At 49.0% G+C, this 19,052-nt stretch overlaps 1 protein-coding gene across 2 annotated transcripts in view; it reads right to left on the reverse strand.

The window, feature by feature from the left end:
* Positions 1 to 19,052, reverse strand: part of GALNT17 (polypeptide N-acetylgalactosaminyltransferase 17) — a 467,376-nt gene that overhangs the window by 16,140 nt on the left and 432,184 nt on the right. The window contains exons 10-11 of one of the 2 annotated variants that reach the window (XM_082358585.1): positions 12,051 to 12,218; positions 9,718 to 11,226 (exon numbers count right to left, since the gene is read on the reverse strand). In XM_082358585.1, coding sequence (XP_082214711.1) covers positions 11,098 to 11,226; positions 12,051 to 12,218 — 297 coding nt within the window. In that variant the 3' untranslated portion in view covers positions 9,718 to 11,097. Of the gene's footprint in view, positions 1 to 9,717; positions 11,227 to 12,050; positions 12,219 to 19,052 lie in introns of those variants that run through there. The other variant, XM_082358584.1, reaches the window with a different exon arrangement.

A 19,052-nucleotide genomic window follows, 5' to 3' on the forward strand; every position in this document is an offset into this window, starting at 1 on the left:
ACAGGTGCTGGCCCTACACAGCTGGTTCTCTCTCTACCACTGATGACCTGTGTAACCCTGGACAAGCTAAAGAACCTCTCTGGGGCTCAGTTTCCTTGTTTCAATGGGCCTCACTAAATCAGAGTAAATACTGGATTTAAGCAGGATTCTTGGGAGACTTAAATATGTGTGTTGGGCAGCTTTTGAATGGTTCCTGATGATTGCTGCTTCTTGACAACCCCCAGGCCCTTGTGTATCCCCTCCCTGAGGGTGGCCCGGACCTAGTGACTTGCTTCTAGCAAACAGAATATGGCAGAAGTGATGAGATTTCACCTCTGAGGTTGGGCTACACAAGATTGTGATTCCTTATTGCTGGCTCTTTTTCTCTCTGGTGCTCTCACTTGCTTGCTCAGATGAAGCTGCCATGTCGTGAACTTCCTATAAAGAGGGCCACGTGGCAAAGAACTGAGGCCTCCGGCCAATCAGCCAGCAAAGAGCTGAGGCCGTCAGTCCAAATGAATCCTCCCAACAACCGTGGATCTTGGAAGGAGCTCTTCCGTCAGCTGAGCTTTGAGATTACTCCAGCAGTAGCCAGCATCTCCACTGCGTCCTGTGAGAGGCCCTGAAGCAGAGGACCCAGCTAAACTGCCTTTAGAAGCTGACCCACAGAAACTGTGAGATCATAAATGCATGGTCTTACGTGACTGAGCTTTGGGATCGTTTCCTATGCAGCAGTAGATAACTAACATGGTATATGAAAGAGCTTGTATTAGCTAGGGTAGGCTAAAGCGCGGTAACAAATAGACCCGAACATGTAAGGGCTCAATGAAACAATCCTGGTCAGTGAAGTCAATGAGGTCAACGAGAGGGTCTCTTTCAGGCAATCATTCAGGGCCTGAGATTCCTTCCACCTTAAGGCTCCACTATCCCCTAAGATCCCACAGTTGTCTGCATTCAGACCAGAAAGGAAAAGGAAGAAGGGTGAAGGCAATCCCACTTCCATGAAAGCTCAACCCCAAAGAGACACCCATAACCTCCATTCATACTCTCTTGGGGAAAACTTATTCACATAGTCCTATCTATGTTCAAAAAAGACTAGGAACTATATCTAGTCATGGTGGCTATAAGCTTGGAGAGAATGACTCTGGGTGGTATAGACCCAGCCAAAATCCTCAGTATGTACTGGCCAAAGGGAGCCTGGCCCTGGTCTCTTCCTCTCCAGATCATCTTTCCTGACACTGAAATTGTCAGAGACTTATCTACTGAGAAGTTCTTGCCTTTCTCATCTCATCCTGGTCCATGTGTCCTAATGCTGCCCAATCAAGACCTAGGAGTCTCTTCTCTCTTACAGCTTGGTAGTATTTAGGTCATGGATTCTAGAGAACATTTGGCCTGCTTCATACAAAGCAGCATACAAATAGGTCTTTGTATGTTGCAGTGGCTGATTTATTACTAACTCATCTGCAAAATTATGAGCTCCAGAAAGTTTCCACACCAGACTACATCTTCACCTTCAGGGTTGAACCATTGCACCAGACATTTTAGACCATCCTGCATCAGGTTTCCTGAATCAGCAGAAATTTTGTTTCTGAATCAGTAAAGATTAGGTTCAACGGCATACATCAAGAAACCCAGAAAACTGTGGCATTAATAAGAGGTTTATTTTTTCACTTAATTTTTCTCTCATGTAAAGAAACCTTTAAGTAGGCAACCCAGGGTTAGTATGATAGCTTCATCAGAAGCCCAAGGTACCATTATTTTTTGCTGCACTGTTCTCAAAGTCACCTTCTAGTTATAATATGGTTGCTGCAGCTCTAGCCATCACGTCCATGTTCCAGGAAGCAGGGAAAGGAGGAGGCAAGGGCCAAAGGGTATATCTCTAAGCTGAATGAGCCTCTTTAAAGAACATTTCCTATCGGCAAGGGAGGCTGGGAAATGTGGTTTCCTAGCTGGGCACCTTGTTGCACACAGCAATACTGAGATTCTCTTATCAAAGAAGAAGAGGAATTGGGTAGGTAACTGGCAGTCTCTGATACATCCTCTTACTGCCTACAGGAGCAGAAACATAGATTCCCCAGACCCAAATCCCAACTGGCTTTTCCATAATAGCCATTAATGGTATTGACTAAACTGTCTGTATCATTGCACTTTTATGGCTCTGCTGAAGGATGCCCCCAGGCCACTGTGTCTTTGTTACAGCTAATAGCAGCCAAGTATAAGAGAGTGGCAGTGCTGTCTCCTGGGCAGATGGACAGCCACTTCCCAGACCCTGGCATCCAGTGCCTGAGATGATTGGATAAGACAATGCTTATGTTTTTTTATTTTTTAATTGAAGTATATGATTTACAATGTTGTGTTAATGTCTGCCATACAGCAAAGTGAGTCAGTTATACACATATATACATTCTTTTCCGTTATGGTTTCCCAGGATACTGAATATAGTTCCCTGTGCTCTACAGTAGGACCTTGTTGTTTATCCCTTCTGTATGTAATAGTTTGCATCTGTTAATCCCAAACTCCCAATCCACCCCTCTCCCTGCCCAGCAACCACAAGTCTGTTCTCTATGTCTGTGAGTCTGTTTCTGTTTCGTAGATAGGTTCATTTGTGTCATATTTTAGATTCCACATATAAGCGATATCATATGGTATTTGTCTTTCTCTTTCTGACTTCACTTAGTATGATAATCTCTAGGTTGGATGGTGGGATTCTTGAGGTTATTTTCCTCTTGTTATTACTTACCTCTATTATTTAATTTTTCTCTAATCAACCTTCAATTCATTTGTAACTTACCCCCAAAATTTTTGCTCCTGTTTGAGTCGGACTATTTTCCTAGCCTGCTGAGGGCTCTTTGAACCATTTCAGGCAGATCCGGCCATTCCTTTTTCACCTTAAAGTATATATGTGTTGCCACTTCAAGCTGACCAGAGGGAAGCAGAAGTCTGGGCAGGAGGTGGAGCCTAAGGCAGCACTGGCTGTTCTGAGTCAGCGGCTGCCTCCCAGGGACCAAGATGCTCCCAGGGCCTGGGGACACGTGAAATGAAGTTGGTGACTCTCTGCTCCTCTATCATGCAAGCCCATGGCAGAGAACCTAGGCACATTCCTGTAACTGTTTAGCCAGCCTCCTCCTGTCTCATCCGAGGCTTTTATGTTAGAACAGAGGGCTTGGAGCAAAGCTGCTGGACAGGTAGTGTTGCCTAATGATTCTGAACAAGTGCTTTTGAGTGAGTCTGAATCGCAAACCTGCCCCTTACAGACTCCGGGACACTGCGACATGTTCTGATCTCTCTGAGCCCCAGTATTCTCACCTATAAAGGGAAAATAATAGTACTGGCCGGGAGGTCGTTGGGAAAATTAAGAGAGAGGGTGCTTGTAAAAGCCTTTGCCTATGGCCTGCACACAGCACATGCTCAAATAAAGGTGGTTGTTATAACTATGGTGATGACACTTTTGTGCCCCACTCCCAGGCACAAGGCTGGTCCTGTCCTGCCAAGCAAATCCTCCCCACTACCCGCATCAGCAGTTAGCACCAGCCTGATGAGGAAACCGGCCCACCAACAATGGAAATCCAGGGAAAGCAGTAAAAACAAAAAAAATAGCAAAACCAAACCAAAACACAAAACCTCCCTGTGTTTGAGAGAAACACTTGCCCGCACCCAGCTTCGCCAATATCTAGGTACCAGTGGGAAACTTCCTCACCCTTCTGGATAGTTCTTTTGGGGTAAGAAAGGTCTTTAAACAGCAGATAACTCAAAACCCAAAAACTTAAGACCAAAAACAAAACCGAAGAACAACAACAAACTTCCCACTGCAACGACCCAAAGCACAGAGTATTTCCTCCACAGAGATGGCAGCTTTCTCCCACTGAGCTGTCATCAAGCATGTTTATCTCACAGCTGTCAAGAGCCGGACTCTGTCTAATATGACACCTCTGGGAGACTGTCACGTGCGGTGGGAGAGCCCAGGAGAGCAGAGGCTCTCCATCAGGGTCAGGGTCAGGGTCAGGCTGTGGACCACCTGAGCACGGGGTGGATGGGAGGCAGGAGTTTCTGGCCTCTTCTGCCCCGGGCTCCTGCAAAGAGCCGATTTCCCCTGTTCCCCGCCTGCTTCGAGCCTAGCGCCGTGCTGGTTACTGACCAGAACCTCATGGAAATGCTCCAGAAAGAAACACACGTTCTCTCCAGGAGCCAGAGCAGCAATTCCACCTTCAAAAAGAATTCTAGAAACAATCCCAAGACAGACTTAGAACCTCACTAATTTGGACAAATTCGTGGTGGGTTAGGGTTGGGCTTCTGGGGACAAAGGGACTCTGAATTCTAAAACAGTGGAAAGGAAATGCATTCTCAGTGCACATGGGAACCAGAACTTTCCTCTGATTTCCGCGTTGGCCCTAGGTGGGGGACACGCTTCAAAGAACATCTAAGATGTGGGTATAAATAGCAGAGTGGTGGGATGCATGTCCAAGGGGGTCTCGGAGGCACTCTGCAACTGTGCAGTGAAATAATCTTCATTTTCTAAGCTTTGGTCATAGGAGCAAATGTTCAGGCAAACATTTACTCAAGTATCTGGAATACTGAATTAGAGAGGTCGGGACTTGGAATGATACAGAGAAATTCGGAGACATGAATTTGGGCACCAGAAACTTGGTTTGGTGACTTGGGCCAGGCCGGGGAACTTTCGTTCTTCTTTGTGTGTTTTCAAGGGCAAAAGAGTCTGGGTAAAGTTTTAAGCAGAGCACCCTGTACATTCTTTTTTTTTTTTTTTTTTTTTTGAGGGGTGCGTATAGTTGCCTTACAACTTTGTGTTAGTTTCTGCTGTACAGCTAAGTGAATCAGCTATATATATACATATATCCCCTCCCTCTTGGACCTCCCTCCCATATGTCAATTCCAATCTCCCAATTCATCCCACCCCGCTTCCCTCACTGTGTCCACATGTCCGTTCTCTACATCTGCGTCTCTGTTCCTGCCCTGCAAATAGGTTCATCTGTACCATTTTTCTAGATTCCACATATACGCGTTAATATACGATATTTGTTTTTCTCTTCTGACTTACTTCACTCTGTATGACAGACTCTAGGTCCATCCACGTCTCTACAAATGACCCAATTTTGTTCCTTTTCATGGCTGAGTAATATTCCATTGTATATATGGCAGCCTGTACATTCTTGTTTGTTATCTGCATGGCTGGATCATAAACCTGCCTTTTAACTAACCAAGGACGGTGCCCCAGGCCTCTGTAGAAATTTCAGCATCTGAAGTTGCTGAGGCTCAAACCTCGCCCAGTGCCTGTTGGATGTGACCACTGAAAGCTCTGCTTTTCCTGCTGTTCAAAGCTGGTTCTCACACTGGATGCAAGCCCAGACTCCCGGGGCTGAGGGAGGGTTCATAATGTTAGCTACCCATGAACTACATATTTGGTGAAAAGATTAGTCCAGCTGAAATTGATGAAGTTCACCAAGAACCCCTCAGCCTCACTCTGACCAATTTGGCTGTGCCATGAAGTGTTTCCTTTAGGCGAAAGGTGAAAATTCTCCACTTAATAAGGAAAGAAAAAAAACTGTATATTGAGGTTACTAAGATCTGCGGTGAGAACGAATCTTCTATCTGTGAAACCGTGAAGAAGGAAAAAGAAATCCGAGCTAGATTTGCTGTCGCACCTCAAACGGCAAAAGTTACGGCCACAGTGTGTGACAAGTGCTTAGTTAAGATGGAAAGGGCATTAAATTTGTACAATAAGAAATAGAGAGAGAGAGAGAGAGACCACATTCACACAACTTTTATTACAGTATATTGTTCTATGTTATCATTATTGTTGTTAATCTCTTACTGTGCCTAATTTATGAATTACACTTTATCATAGCTATGTATGTATAGGAAAAATATAGTACATATAGGGCTTGGTGCTATTGTAGTTTCAGGCATCCACTAGGGGTCTGGGAACATATCCCCGTGGATAAGGGGGTACCACAGAGCACCCCAGTCTGTGGCAAATGGATCGTGGCAGCCTAGCCAAGACAGTGAACCATTTCACCAGGTGGCAAAGATGAATTCTGTCCATGATAAAGTTGTCGTCAAGGGAACATAGGTTGTTTCTCTCTCAGTTACAACCAGCAGCATTAAAGCTTCAAGGAGGGGCGCTGACTTAAGGTGCAAGGCAGATTTTAACAGGCAGTTAATCTTGTTTTCAGAGTTCCAGAGGGCCGGACAGTGGGAAGAAGTTACTGATATTCACACCTTGTTTGGTTCACTGTCAGAAAGAGGTTTCTGCCCTAGAACTAGCTGTCTCTAGAGTTTATCAAGCCGATAGTAGACTGGTGGATGGGCATCCGGTGGGAGAGCGGATTAGATGGTGTTTTGACCCTGGAGTAACAGGAACCCCTGACCATTTATTAAGGGTGATGATCACTGGCGAGCCTGACAGTCTCCAGGGTCCCGGAACCAGCAGCAGCATTAGTGACGCCTGTCTGGCTTTCTCACTTCCTCAGCTTGGCTTTTTGTGTTTGGACAGTGTTGGGGGCCCACATCAATAAGCAGCAGAAGAAGTTAAGCTGGGAGCCACACTTGCAAGAGCTACCCATCGGCTGGAGCCTCTTTGGGGAAAGAACACTGGAATCTGCTAACACGCCAAGAACCCCATTTATACCGATAGGCATAGACCCCATCTCATGACTGCCCCGGCTCCAGGGGTGGGGAGGCCCAATATATTGTGTCTGTTTTCTTCTTTCAAATATAAGCTTTAAAGGGTAAATACCATGATACTCATCATTTCTCATGGTGCCTTGCAATTGCTCAATATGTTTTAGCTCCTTCTTCTTTTGCTCCCTCCCTCCCTCCCCTTCCCTCCCTCCCTCCCTCCCTCCCTTCCTTCCTCCCTCCCTCCCTCCCTCCTTCTCTCCATCTCTCCCTTCCTTCCTTCCAAGAAGTCTTAGAAAGCAAACCACAGGGCTTCCCTGGTGGCGCAGTGGTTGAGAGTCTGCCTGCCAATGCAGGGGACACGAGTACGAGCCCTAGTCTGGGAAGATCCCACATGCCGCGGAGCAACTAGGCCCGTGAGCCACAACTACTGAGCCTGCGCGTCTGGAGCCTGTGCTCCGCAACAAGAGAGGCCATGATAGTGAGAGGCCAGCGCACCGCGATGAAGAGTGGCCCCCACTTGCTGCAACTAGAGAAAAGCCCTCGCACAGAAACAAAGACCCAACACAGCCATAAATAAAAATAAATAAATAAAAAAAATTTTTTTTTAAATAAGAAAGATATATTATAAGTAAATTAAAAAAAAAAAAGCAAACCACAGAATAGGTGTCCAAATATATTTGTTGAACTGGACTGAAGTAAACCTCTGGAGTTTGGGGCCCACCACCTGTCCCTATATGTAGGTCTTGGAAACTTGCCTAAGGGAGAAAGCAGAGTAGCCGAGAGACCCAGGGATTTGTGCTTCGGGCGAGAGGAAGGGGCAGCTGATTAGGAGCTGGTGATCTGCCAGCCCAACGATCATCTGGAGCTCAAATCAAAACAAGAGGCTGGCGTGCTGGCAATGAGTGGGGATTGGGAACCCGCTTCTGGCCCCTTGGCAGTTTCCAGACTTCGTGGACCACCTGGTTCCTTGTGCAGGCTCCGAGCTCCTCCCCGGTCCATCCCTGGGCTGCGGACACTCAGCTGTTCTCAGAGCAGCCCTTGAAAGCAAAGTGGAAGGAGGAGCGATTGCATACAAATCAGGGACAACCGATCACTGGACAGCCCAGTGGTGTGCGGGTCACCGGCTCTGCCCAGGCCTGACTTCTGCCCTTTGTGAAACAGGGATACTTTCTGAGAATAGCGGAAAAAATATCAGACGAAAGAAACATGGCTTCAGAAACCCAAGTCAAAGGGTTTGGAGTAGTGGCTTATGATGATGCTTTCTGGCCCAAACTGACCTTCCTCTGTCCTTTCAGTTTCTTCTTCTGTAGCCCCCAGAATCAGTATAAAGAACACATTTGAGAAATAACACATTCAAAGGCGTCAGCTTCGATGGCTTGGACGTGGATCAGGAATACCATCTGTGATTTTTTTTTTTTTTTTTTTTTTTTGCCATATGAATTGAGGGGGAAAAAATGAAAGAGAAGGAAATGGCCACCAGACAGGAGAGTGGGGAGATCTACGTGACGGGAGTGCATGGACGGAGGGAGATGCACAAAGGTTGTCAGAACTCAAGCCCCATGCTTGGAGCCTGCTGCCTGAGCTATGCAGAGGTATGGGCCCTGGAACTTCCAGATTCCCCTAAAGCACTGAGACCCTAGGCTCCCCCAGGGCCCTGCTTGTCTTTTCTCTCCTCCCTCTCTGGCTACAGTTAATTCCTCTTCTCTGCTTTGGCCGCTGGCCTGCCACCCCCAAGCCTTCAGGTCCCCTGGGGTGCTGTGGGACAGTGAGGATGCTGACCCAGACGCTGGCCTCAGGCTCTGGCCTTTGAGAGGAACCGGTGCTGATGTGGACACACAGCCCAGGCTTCCTGGATGCTGGAAGCAAGGGCCAGAGCCAGGATTTGCAGCACACGTGCTGTGCCGGGGGGCTGAGAGCCCCCCGTGGCCCTAAACCAGCACCCCCATCCCCACCATGTAAACAAGCAAACCCGAACATCCTGCCTGCTGCCTTGCGGCCCTGAAGAAAAGCAGCACTTCTCTCTTGAAAACTCCAGGGCACTTCCTGCTGTCCGTATGCTAGGGGTGCAGCCTTAGGAATAGAAATGAGCCCAAAGCACAGTGAACAAGTCAGAAGGTGGGGCTCCAACTCCGTCGGGGGACGTTGAGTTTGGATGTTGCGGAACACAGAGCAGGTCTTGTGGCTTCTCTGGTCCGAGGCCATTTCGGCCCATTTCCCGGAGGATGAAGGATCCCACAGGGGCCCACTGAGTACCTCAGGGGGATTTGGGCTCAAAGCCTCAGCTAACGGTAAAATGGAATATTTGCCTTCTTTGAGCTTCTACCTTCAGACCCACACAGGAGGAGAATGGCTCAGTCTGGGCAGGACCGCTCCTCAAAGCACCGCCTTGGAATACTACCCAAAGCCCCCTTGACCCCACGGGGGACCGGCAGACCCTTGGCTCTTTTGGCTTAATAATTACCCCGAGGATCTGATATTTAAGTTTGATGAACTCCTCCTCACCAAACAGCAGAATTTTCCATGTGTGCTCATGGACCCCGATTCTCAAAGAGTCCCCCCAAACGGCAGCTGACACGCATGTCTGTGGGTTGGGTTACACTGAACAAACCGGACCTTCTTGGCTTCCTGGGAGGGAAGAGACGTGGGGCTGTCCATGCCCAGGGGACTTCAGCCCACTTCCTTCCAGGCTCATTTCCAGGGCAGAAGGCCTGCCGTCTTTTTGGATTTCGCTTCTTCATGAATAAAAGGGGCAGCTGCTTCCACAACGGGCTCTCTGGTCTCGAGAGATGGGAGTGGCTGCCGGCAGCAGAAAGGGGCGGACCAGGATGCTCGGCCAGGTCGCCCACGGCCCTCCTCTCCATCACAGCTTTCTGCACCTACCTGACCCTTCTAATCTGGGATCAGCAGGGGGTTAGCAAGCAGGTGTCCAACGTCAAGTTCTGTCCTGCTTTGGGGGGAGGCGAGAGCAAGGGCAGGCTGGCCGTGTCCCCACCCCACGAAGTGAACGCTCTCTGCCTTTAATAAACCAGAAGCCCTTGCCACGTCCCAGGAAGTGCCTCCTGGCCCGGGCTCTGGAAGAATCAAAAAGCAAACAAGGCTGAGCTGGGAAGTGCTCATATGTATTTATTTCACAAAGGGGGAGATGATCACCAGTAAGATGCCACCAAATGAGACACTGTGAACCCCACACTGGGCAGGTACGGGCTTTGGTTCTGGGCAGGGCTTGGCCGGACAGCATGAGGGAGACAGACGGGAACTGGCAGGAGGGCGGCCTTCCATCTGGGGCGCCAGCCCAGCCACGTCCTCCTGGCCAGCCCGCCCCCCGCAAGCTTCTCAGCATCCTTGACCTGGTCTGGGCTGGCAGTAATGCGACAAGTCCAAGGCCACACCTCTATGTCTGCTCTACCATGCACTCAGACGCACACGCCCAGACACACGCGCCACGCACTCGCCCCCCCAGGCACACACCCTCATACGCATGCACACTCGTCCATATATTAACTCTGATCTATAAGTGCACCCTAACCAGAGGGCAATCAGCAAAAAGTTATTACTCTTCAGAGGGGACTCGACTGCCTTCTTCCCTGCCAGCTGGCAGAGCACAGGGAGACACGAGAGCGTCCTCCAGGGTCCCGGCCCCCTGTGCTGTGCTGACGTCAGTCCTTAAGCTCCAGATGGGGGCTGCTTGCTGCGGTAGCCACTGTGAGGCCGGGTTCCCCGGCCCCTGGGCAGGCAGAGCAGAATGGGCCCGGCTGCAGCCTTGGGGGGCCCTCACAGCTGAGACCACCCCACGTGCTCTCTGGCTCCCTGTTGACGACACAGGTGGAAGAGCTGGTCCAGGCACATAGGATCCTAGTGCCCAGGTGACCGTGGAAGCGTCAGCTCCTTCCAGGTCATCTCGGGGGTGGGGTCCAGAAGAGTCCAAGGCCACCCGCTGGAAAGGTTTGGGGGGTGGCGATCTTGGGCTGTGAACAGGCATCTGGGCAGAAGCAACCCGGGGGACACGGAGTCTCAGGGCCTCGCTGCCTCCGCAGAGGAGGGGGAGCTAGACTGTGGCCCAGCACCACCCCCCTCCACGCTGTTGAGGGCTCGGGTGGAATTCAGAAGCTGCCGCTGCTGCTACGAGAGATGGGAAAAAGGAGGGGCCCCCGCCAGCCCCAGTCCTGCAAGTGGATGGGAAGACGAGCAGGAGATGTGACGTGTCACTCCTCGGTACCAGGTCCACATCCAGGCTGCAGGATACACGGCTCCCGTGCTCCCAGAGAAGGGTCAGGGAGCTCTGCCAGGGGGCATGAGCCTCAGGCAGCTGGATGCCTGATGGAGAGGCAGTGTCTCCACCTGGGCCCCAGGCTGTCCTGGGGAAGCCCCGGGAGGCCCACTGAGCACCTGCCGACTGCTTGCTGTTTCTCTCCCAGCGTGGCTGGTCCAGAGGACGCAGACCCTGCCCCGGGGGCCAGGCTCCGAGGGCCCCAGCTCCTCCCACTACTTGATGAAGTTCTTAATCGTCCACCTCTGCCCCGTGCAGCTGCGGAGGATGAGGTCGATGCCAGCCAGGCCTCGGCTCTCCACCTCCAGGCAGCGCCCCGTGCCCTTGTTCATGACGGCGCCATTCTGGGAGCACGTGGGGGTGAGAGGGAGAAGAGACAGACAGAGAAGGAGACAGAGAGATGGAGACGGAGAGAGACAGAGATGGGAACAGAGAGACAGACAGAGAGAGAGACAGGGACAAAGAAAGAGAGAGAGACAGAGGCAAGGATGGAGACACAGACAGAGAGACAGACAGAGACAGACAGAGAAAGATGTAGAGAATGAGAGAGACAGAGGAAAACAGAGAGATAGAAACAGAGAGAGATAGATACAAAGAGACAGGGAGAGACAGAGATACAGAGACAGGGAGAGGGGGAGGGAGGGAGAGAGAGAGACAGAGAGAGACGTAACCACCATAGTGCCCGGCACATGGCCCCTCTTGGGGAACAATCCCACCAAAATTCTGTGCACAGGGGGGAGGGATCGTGGGGCCTTTGGGCCTTCTCTGGGAGCCCTAAAGTCAGAAAATAAATAAGCTTCACCAAGTCTGAGTGGCTGAACCAGGTGAAAGCATTGGGAGGGGATGGTGTCAGGATGGGGGACTGCCCGAGATAGTCTCAATCTGACTTTCTCCATCCCTCTGGCATTTAGAAGATTCCAGAGAAATCACCCCGAACTCCCTCTCGAGATGTGTCAGAGCCCAGCCCGGCCTAGCGCTGCCGCAGGGATCCCGAAGGCTGTCTCACAGGGAAAGGCCCCAGGGATCCCACCTGAACACGCGCAGGAGTCCACGTGCCTAGCCTTAAGCTGGGAGACCTTGGGCTGCACTTTGCTGGCCGCCCTTCCCGGGGGAGCTCGCAGCATCCTCACGTGCTCTGGGCCTCCAGGCCTGTCTGCGGAGCACTTACCTGGATGAAGTTCCAGCGCTTGTACAGGCTGCCCTTGACCTTGTCGCAGTCCAGGAGCTGGGGCAGACGACTCCTGGAGTTGTCCACCAGGCAGCGGGTGTCAGGGAGGAGCGTGGTGGTCCCCAGGGCTCCCAGGTGCAGGAAGCCCTCCTTGGTGTAGCGGGCCAGCTGGGGAGAGAGCAGAGCGGCAGGGCCATGGAAGGTAGCGGTGAGACCACGAGGGACACATGGGTCACCCAGGACTTTGTCCATGCTGCAGTCCCGGCCACCTTCACAGGCCTGTCACACATCCACACACACACACCCAACTCACAGGGGCGCCCCGTCCAGGAAGCCCGCGGCTTGCTAAGCCTGGATACAGATTCCCTGGGCCACTCCCTGATTTCCTTCTAAGCACATCCTCGGTCAATGTTTCAGGAGTCTGGCCTTCTGTTCAACAACGCGGGGAGCAGGAATAAGTGAAAAAGCGGGACATCTGATTTCTAAAGCTTGGTTCTGCTTCCAGCTGGCTGGGCCACCTTGAACAAGTCAATTAACCTCTCTGATCGTCCGTTTCCTCCTCATTTGTAAACAGGGGTTAATTAAATCTACCCTGCTGCAAAAGGGCCCAAAGAGTCAGTTCACTGAAGAAGAAACAGGCATATGAAAAAGCATTCAACCTCCTAGGTATTAAAATAAATCAAAAATCAAAACAATGAGACACCACGTTTTAAAAAAAGAGATTATTTGTATTTTGTCAAGGTGAGCCTAAGATGGGCCAGAGGGAGGGTAAATTACTACAACCTTTCAAAAAGGAATATCAAAATATAAACAGTGTGCTTTAAAAATGTTTCTCTCCTTTGACCCAATAAATCTACTTTTAAAAATCTCGGGAATTCCCTGGTGGTCCTGTGGTTAGGACTCCACACTTTCACTGCCGAGGGTGCAGGTTCGGTCCCTGGTCGAGGAACTAAGATCCCTTCATAAGCCATGAGGTGCGGCCAAAGAAAAGAAAAAAGAAAAAAAAAAAAATCTATCCCAAGGAAATAATTAGAACTGTGAACAAAAGTTTATGTAGAGGGGTGGGGAGGAGGGGGAACTGGATGAGGGCAGTTAAAAGGTACAAACTTCCACTTATAATATAAATAAGTACTAGGGATGGAATGTACAGCATGATAAATATAATTAACACTGGTGTATGTTATATATGAAAGTTAAGACAGTAAATCCTAAGAGTTCTCATCACAAGAAAAAAAATTTCTTTCTGTTTAATTTTGTATCCAGGAGAGATGATGCATGTTCACTAAACTTACTGTGATGATTATTTCATGATGTATGGAAGTCAGATCATTATGCTGTACACCTTAAACTTACACAGTGCTGTATGTCAGTTATATCAATAAAACTGGAAGAAAAAAGTTTAGGTACAGGGTATTTATTGCAATGTTATTTCTAATGATGAAAAGGCAGAAACACCCTAAATGCACAACCCCGTCCTGGTACTTGCTCTGTGCTCCATGTACTGCAACAAATGCTAGAGAGCATTGGGAAGATTCCCAAAACGGCCACATCTTTCTATGCACCCTGGGTCATATGACTTTGCTGCAATTTCTATTAAGAAGTGGAATCTGTTTCCTCATCCTTGAATATTGGTTGGCTTTGTGACTTGCTTTGGCCAACAGAATGTAGCAGAAAGGGGGATGCGTCTGTTCCTGGTATACACCTTGCATATTTCCACCCTCCTGGAACCCTACCGCCACCATGGCAGTAAGTCCAGGATGGCCTGCTAAAGGATGATAGCCACGTGGTCCGAACAACCAGCCAGTCAACCACCAGACAAGTGGATGAGGTCATTGTAGATCAGGCAGCCCTCAGCCGAGCTGCTGGCTGATGGGAGAGGCGTGAATGAGTCCAACCCAAATCATCTGAGCCTGGTCCAGATCACAGAACCATCCAGATGACCCACAGACTTGTAAGCAATAATAAATAAATGCATATTGTTTTATGCCACTAAGTTTTGGGGTAGTTATTACGCAGCAATAGCTATCTGATACACAGATGATATTGCCTGACAATCCTTCTCACAACGAGTTGTGAGTCCATACTAGTTTGGTGCCTTGGCCTCTCCTGACTGCCCATGTTGTTCAAAACCCTGTATTCCAACTTTTGAACAAATACATTCACCTGTCTTTCACACTCCTTTGGGGCAGGGATTGTGTCCAATTTATTTCATTCTTCCTAGGAGACAATCACAGACCAAGGGCTCCGAACATGTTTGTGAATGAGCACATTACAGATGTGATGAGCATCTTCATTTACAAAATGCAGCCACAGCTATTGCTTTAAACTCCACAAACATGTTTTGAAGAGTCCTCTATGTGCCCAGGCTGGGAACAGGCACTGGGAATACAAGAATGGGGCTGTATTCCCACTGAGATGATTCCAGGGCAGGTTGGCGAGAGGCACGCACAATCTTTATGTCTATTCTCATGATCCTGTGAGGTGGCTGGAGCAGGAGCGATGATCATTATTAGTATACAACGGATGCCTAATCCATTACAAAATAATATTACCAGCCAGCATGTATTGGAGGCATACTCTGCCCCATTTCTAGGCATGGTACAGAGAAGAAATAATGTAATTTCTACAATAACCTGTGAGGTAGGTGCTATTACCCTTCCCATTTCGAAGAAGAGGAAACAGGCATGAAGACATCTGGTCACCTGGCCGGGTCCTGGCTTTTATCCTTGGGTCCCCAGAGACTCGATGGTTGGCAGCCTTGGCCCAGCAGCTGAGCAGCAGAGGGACCTCCTCTCAGATGATCCTGGGTTCCTGACAGCCTGGGCATTTCTGGCCAGGAATGGAGCAGAAAAGTAGCTCTGCCCCGGGACACAAGTGCCTCATCAGGGGATAAGATGCTCCGCAGGGGCTCTCTCTTCTGGTGAAAGCTGCTCAGAAACCCTCTGTTCTGATCCCCAAAGGGAGCCTGCCGGATCCCCTCAGGAACGAGTGACAGGAGTTTATTAAATGCCCTTGAGAGAGAGATGTGGTTAACATGTGTTTTAAACCCAAATTAGTTCCAAATCAGAATAACTGTTAGAGGCAAAATGGTAAAAAAAAAATCAGAAGCCCTGCCCCATCCCTCCTCCGACAATGTCTCTCTGAATGTGTTTAAATTCATCAAATGCAAAGTGATGAATGACAGCAAGCTGCCTTTATGTTCAGGGGAAAGATATACACAGCTGCTTATTGAAATTATGAATCAATCTATTAACCAGCAGGCACGTGAGCAGCACTAAGAACATTAATTAACTAAGCATATCTGTGACCCAGATGTTCAAAAAGAGTGAAGCTAAATGCCACTGGGAGTTAGAAGCTCTCCTTTCTGAGGTCTTTTAGGACATGGAAACAGTAAGATCCAGACTTCCGGGACCTGCAAAAGGCCACATATCCAGCCCCCAGCCAGGCAGACGTCAGGCGGGTAAGGCAGGTGAAGAGGGCCCTGCAGGATTTCTTTTCTGGGGGAAGGTGGTTTCTCACACTGGGAACCTGTACAAGGAGGCCACATGCATGGGCTCTACTGGCCTGGCCAAGAGGCCAGGGTCAGGGGAAAGGTGGTGAGTGTTGAGACCTGACATCCACCAGGTCCCCCACTTTCCCCAGTCCTGGATTGAGAGCCCATCTAGAAGTGCTCCTTCCATAAGGACCTCCGGCCGCCATCCTCTGCATGTCCAACTTGCTTTCCTGCCTCCAGGGCTTTGCTTCAGTTGTTTCCCTGCCTGGAAATGTTAGTTACTGGGCTCCTTCTAGAACTTTCTGGCTTCAGCTCTCCTAGAGCTCAATGTAATTCTCTCCATTCCACAATGTCTCCTTTCATTCTTCCAGCCCCCAGTCACCTCCTCTCCAGTCTTTGGGACAACCATGGATCCATATTCTCTGGTGCCTCCCTTCAAGGCATGGAAGAGTCCCATCTCCTCTGGACCATCCTGTGTGTCCATTCACCAGGGGATGGATGTTTGGACTGTTTCCACTTTGGGGTTATTATAAATTATGCTGTTATGAACAGTCCTGTATAAGTCTTTATGTGAACATCAATTCTCTTGTTTATACAGGTGACCCTTGAACAACACAGGTTTGAACTAGGCAGGTCCACTTACACATGGATTTTTTTCAAGAAATATGTACTACATGATTCTCCATTGGTTCAATCTGCAGATTCAGAAGCACAGATAAGAAGGGCCAATTTCTCCTATATTTCCTCCTAACAAACATCCCAGCTAAGACTCTTCTGGGAACTGAACTGCTGCAGTAGGCTTGTAACTGGTCCTCCTCCTTCCATCCCTTCACAATTTCCATCTGGCCTTCCCAATCCTGCACGTTCAAATTCTATCGTTCCCTGCCTCAACCTTCAATGGCTCCCAATGCCCACGGATTTATGAATAAACTTGTAACCATGATCTTCTACTATAGGTCCCCAACTCACCTTTTGTTTGAACTCTTTGATTCTCGGCTTAGTCTGACAGATGACTTGAAGTTTCTCAAAAAGAGCCAACAGTCTTCCCTGAATAAATTATAGCCCCACCCTACCCCTACCCCATCTCACTTCGTTCCACAAAGCCACCCCACCATGTGATCTATTTCAGCTTACATACTTGTGTAATATTAATATGCCTTTCCCTGTTACAGATTTTTGTCATTGTTGTTTTAGTACTGCAGCATCCCACCCATTGTTATATAGCATAAGGACCAAGAAAAGTATCTCGCGAGGAGCAAAAGCTCTATAAATGTCTTTTGAATTGAATGGGATTATTCTAGATTTGGCTGCTGGGCCCATGAGAAATAAATGTCATTATCCACAACCCTAATGCATTAGGAAAAAACCCTCTGAGCTCAAATACAGTTAATTCTCATTTAGGAGAAAAAGGAATTTTCTATTAGAAATGATCTAAGAGGCATGTAAAACTATTAACCCACATGTAACAGCCTTGAGGGAAAACTCAAATATGCAGGTTATAGCCAAATAAACAAAAACCAGCCAAATAATTGTGGAATAACTCTGGAACACAGCAAAATCTATCGGATTGTCAATAAAAACATGGCTTGCAATGGCTTTCATATTAAGGGTCTTTCTTATCACTTTAAAATCAGGCCTACTGAGGGTAGAAAACCATTGCTAAATGAAAAATGCAGTTTCTCCAGCTTCTACCCAGGAGACAGAGAGATGGGTTCCGTTGATTCAAAACTGCTTTGGGGTGAATTTATTTGTTTGTTGCATGGCTGAAGCCACAAGAGTGGTTTCTGGTGACTACGTGTACATGTGTACATTTTAAAAAACAAATAGACTTTCTCCATCACTGTCTAGGGCATGCCAGAACTCAAACTGAATACAGAAAAAAAATATTTCAACTATATCTCAGAGTGGACGCATAGTGCCTGCCGGGAGCCGGGGTGGAGAAAAGGAGCAGGAGAAATCTCTGGCGGTGGGTGGGCAGGAATGGAAATGGAATGGAAACGTTCTGTAGTTTGATTGAGCAGGGAGTTCCACAGGTGTGTACCCCTGCCAGAACTCCTCAAACTGTACACTTTAAACAGAGGCAGTTTATTGTACCGACCTTATACTTCAATAAAGTTGATTTAAAAATCTATCTGGGAGTTTGGAAGGCAAGCTATGGAACCAGATACATTTCCCGTAGAGAGAGCCAGCTCCTGGGGGGTGGGATGGTCCCCAGGACCTCTCTCCTCAATCTTCTCCCATCCACCATTATGACCCACCATGCTGGATTCAAGCACGGTATTTCCAGAAAATGCACTTGCTACTTGGAATGAATGGGGAGACATATTTGTGCTACAAAACCTTAGGTTGATTTTCCTGCAGACGGGTCCAGGAGTGGATGGATTGGGGCAGTGTCCCTGGAGGTACGGGGATGGCAGGGTCTGGACCACACAGCTTTGTGGCGAGAGCTAGGGGCCTCTGGGGGAGGGGTCCTGAGGGTGGGGAGCACCAGGATGAGGGTCGGAAGAGCCAAGTGGGACGGGGGATGGGTGAGCAATATAGTCCTGTCCAACTTCCCAAGGATCAGGAGCAAATTCCTAAGCAGGCCTGCCAGCCTCACCCTGACTGCTAAATTGGTCAGAGGAGCAAAGACTCTGCTTTGCAATGAGACAGACGCTATTTTTCAGTAAGCAGATGCATGTCTTTCTTGTCTCTGTGAAATAGGAAGGTAGGATTATATCCTGGTACGGTATGGAAATGCTGGCAAACATTTTTTTCCCCTTTTCAGCTGATCTTAGTTAAATCTGTCTCACCTTCTCATTCTGCCAATTCAAACAGCAGCCTGGCTTTGTGCTGTGTCATCAAAGGAGAGAGCATATTACATGGTTAAGGACTCAGACTCTGGAGCCTGTTTCAGAAATCCAAGCTCTGCCACTAAATAATTTTATGACCCTGGGCCAGTTCCTTTGCCTTCTGGAAGTCTGTTTCCTCATCTTCAGAATGGGGATCATTTTAGGATTTATCTCATGGGGTAGTTATGGAACCAAACAAATTAGTGAGAAGAGGATGTAGTGTATAGTAAACCCTGTGTGTCTGTTACCCTTATTTCCCCAGATCTCACACACCAGTGGAGAACTGGGGCCCTGTTCCTGCTTCACTACAGATTCCTTTCCCTCCCTCTCGGCTCCCGTGTGGGCTCACGTGGCCAGCATCTCCCAGCCCTAGCTCCTTCCCGACACTCAGCCACTCCAGGCTTCCCGCTGTCTCCAGAACCATCTGCCCAGGGGAGGCCGCCCCAAAGGCTTCAGCAATACTGCTGGGCAGACCAGAACCCTCAGGCAGCTACCCAGCCCATCAAGCTCCCTTGGGCTGGGTGTGTGGGTTTCTTGGGTTGGACACTCGACCCCCCCCATCCCCTACTGCTCTGCTCCTGTCCTTCCCCTCCCCCACTTCCCTTCCCTGGTTTGGTCCAGATCCTACATGCCCTTGCCTGGAATGGGCCAGATTCCTGAAAGGGTTGGGCCTTGAAT

Source organism: Balaenoptera borealis, assembly GCF_965194805.1.
Source record: "Balaenoptera borealis genome assembly, chromosome: 16".
In the NCBI taxonomy this organism is placed as follows: domain Eukaryota; kingdom Metazoa; phylum Chordata; class Mammalia; order Artiodactyla; family Balaenopteridae; genus Balaenoptera; species Balaenoptera borealis.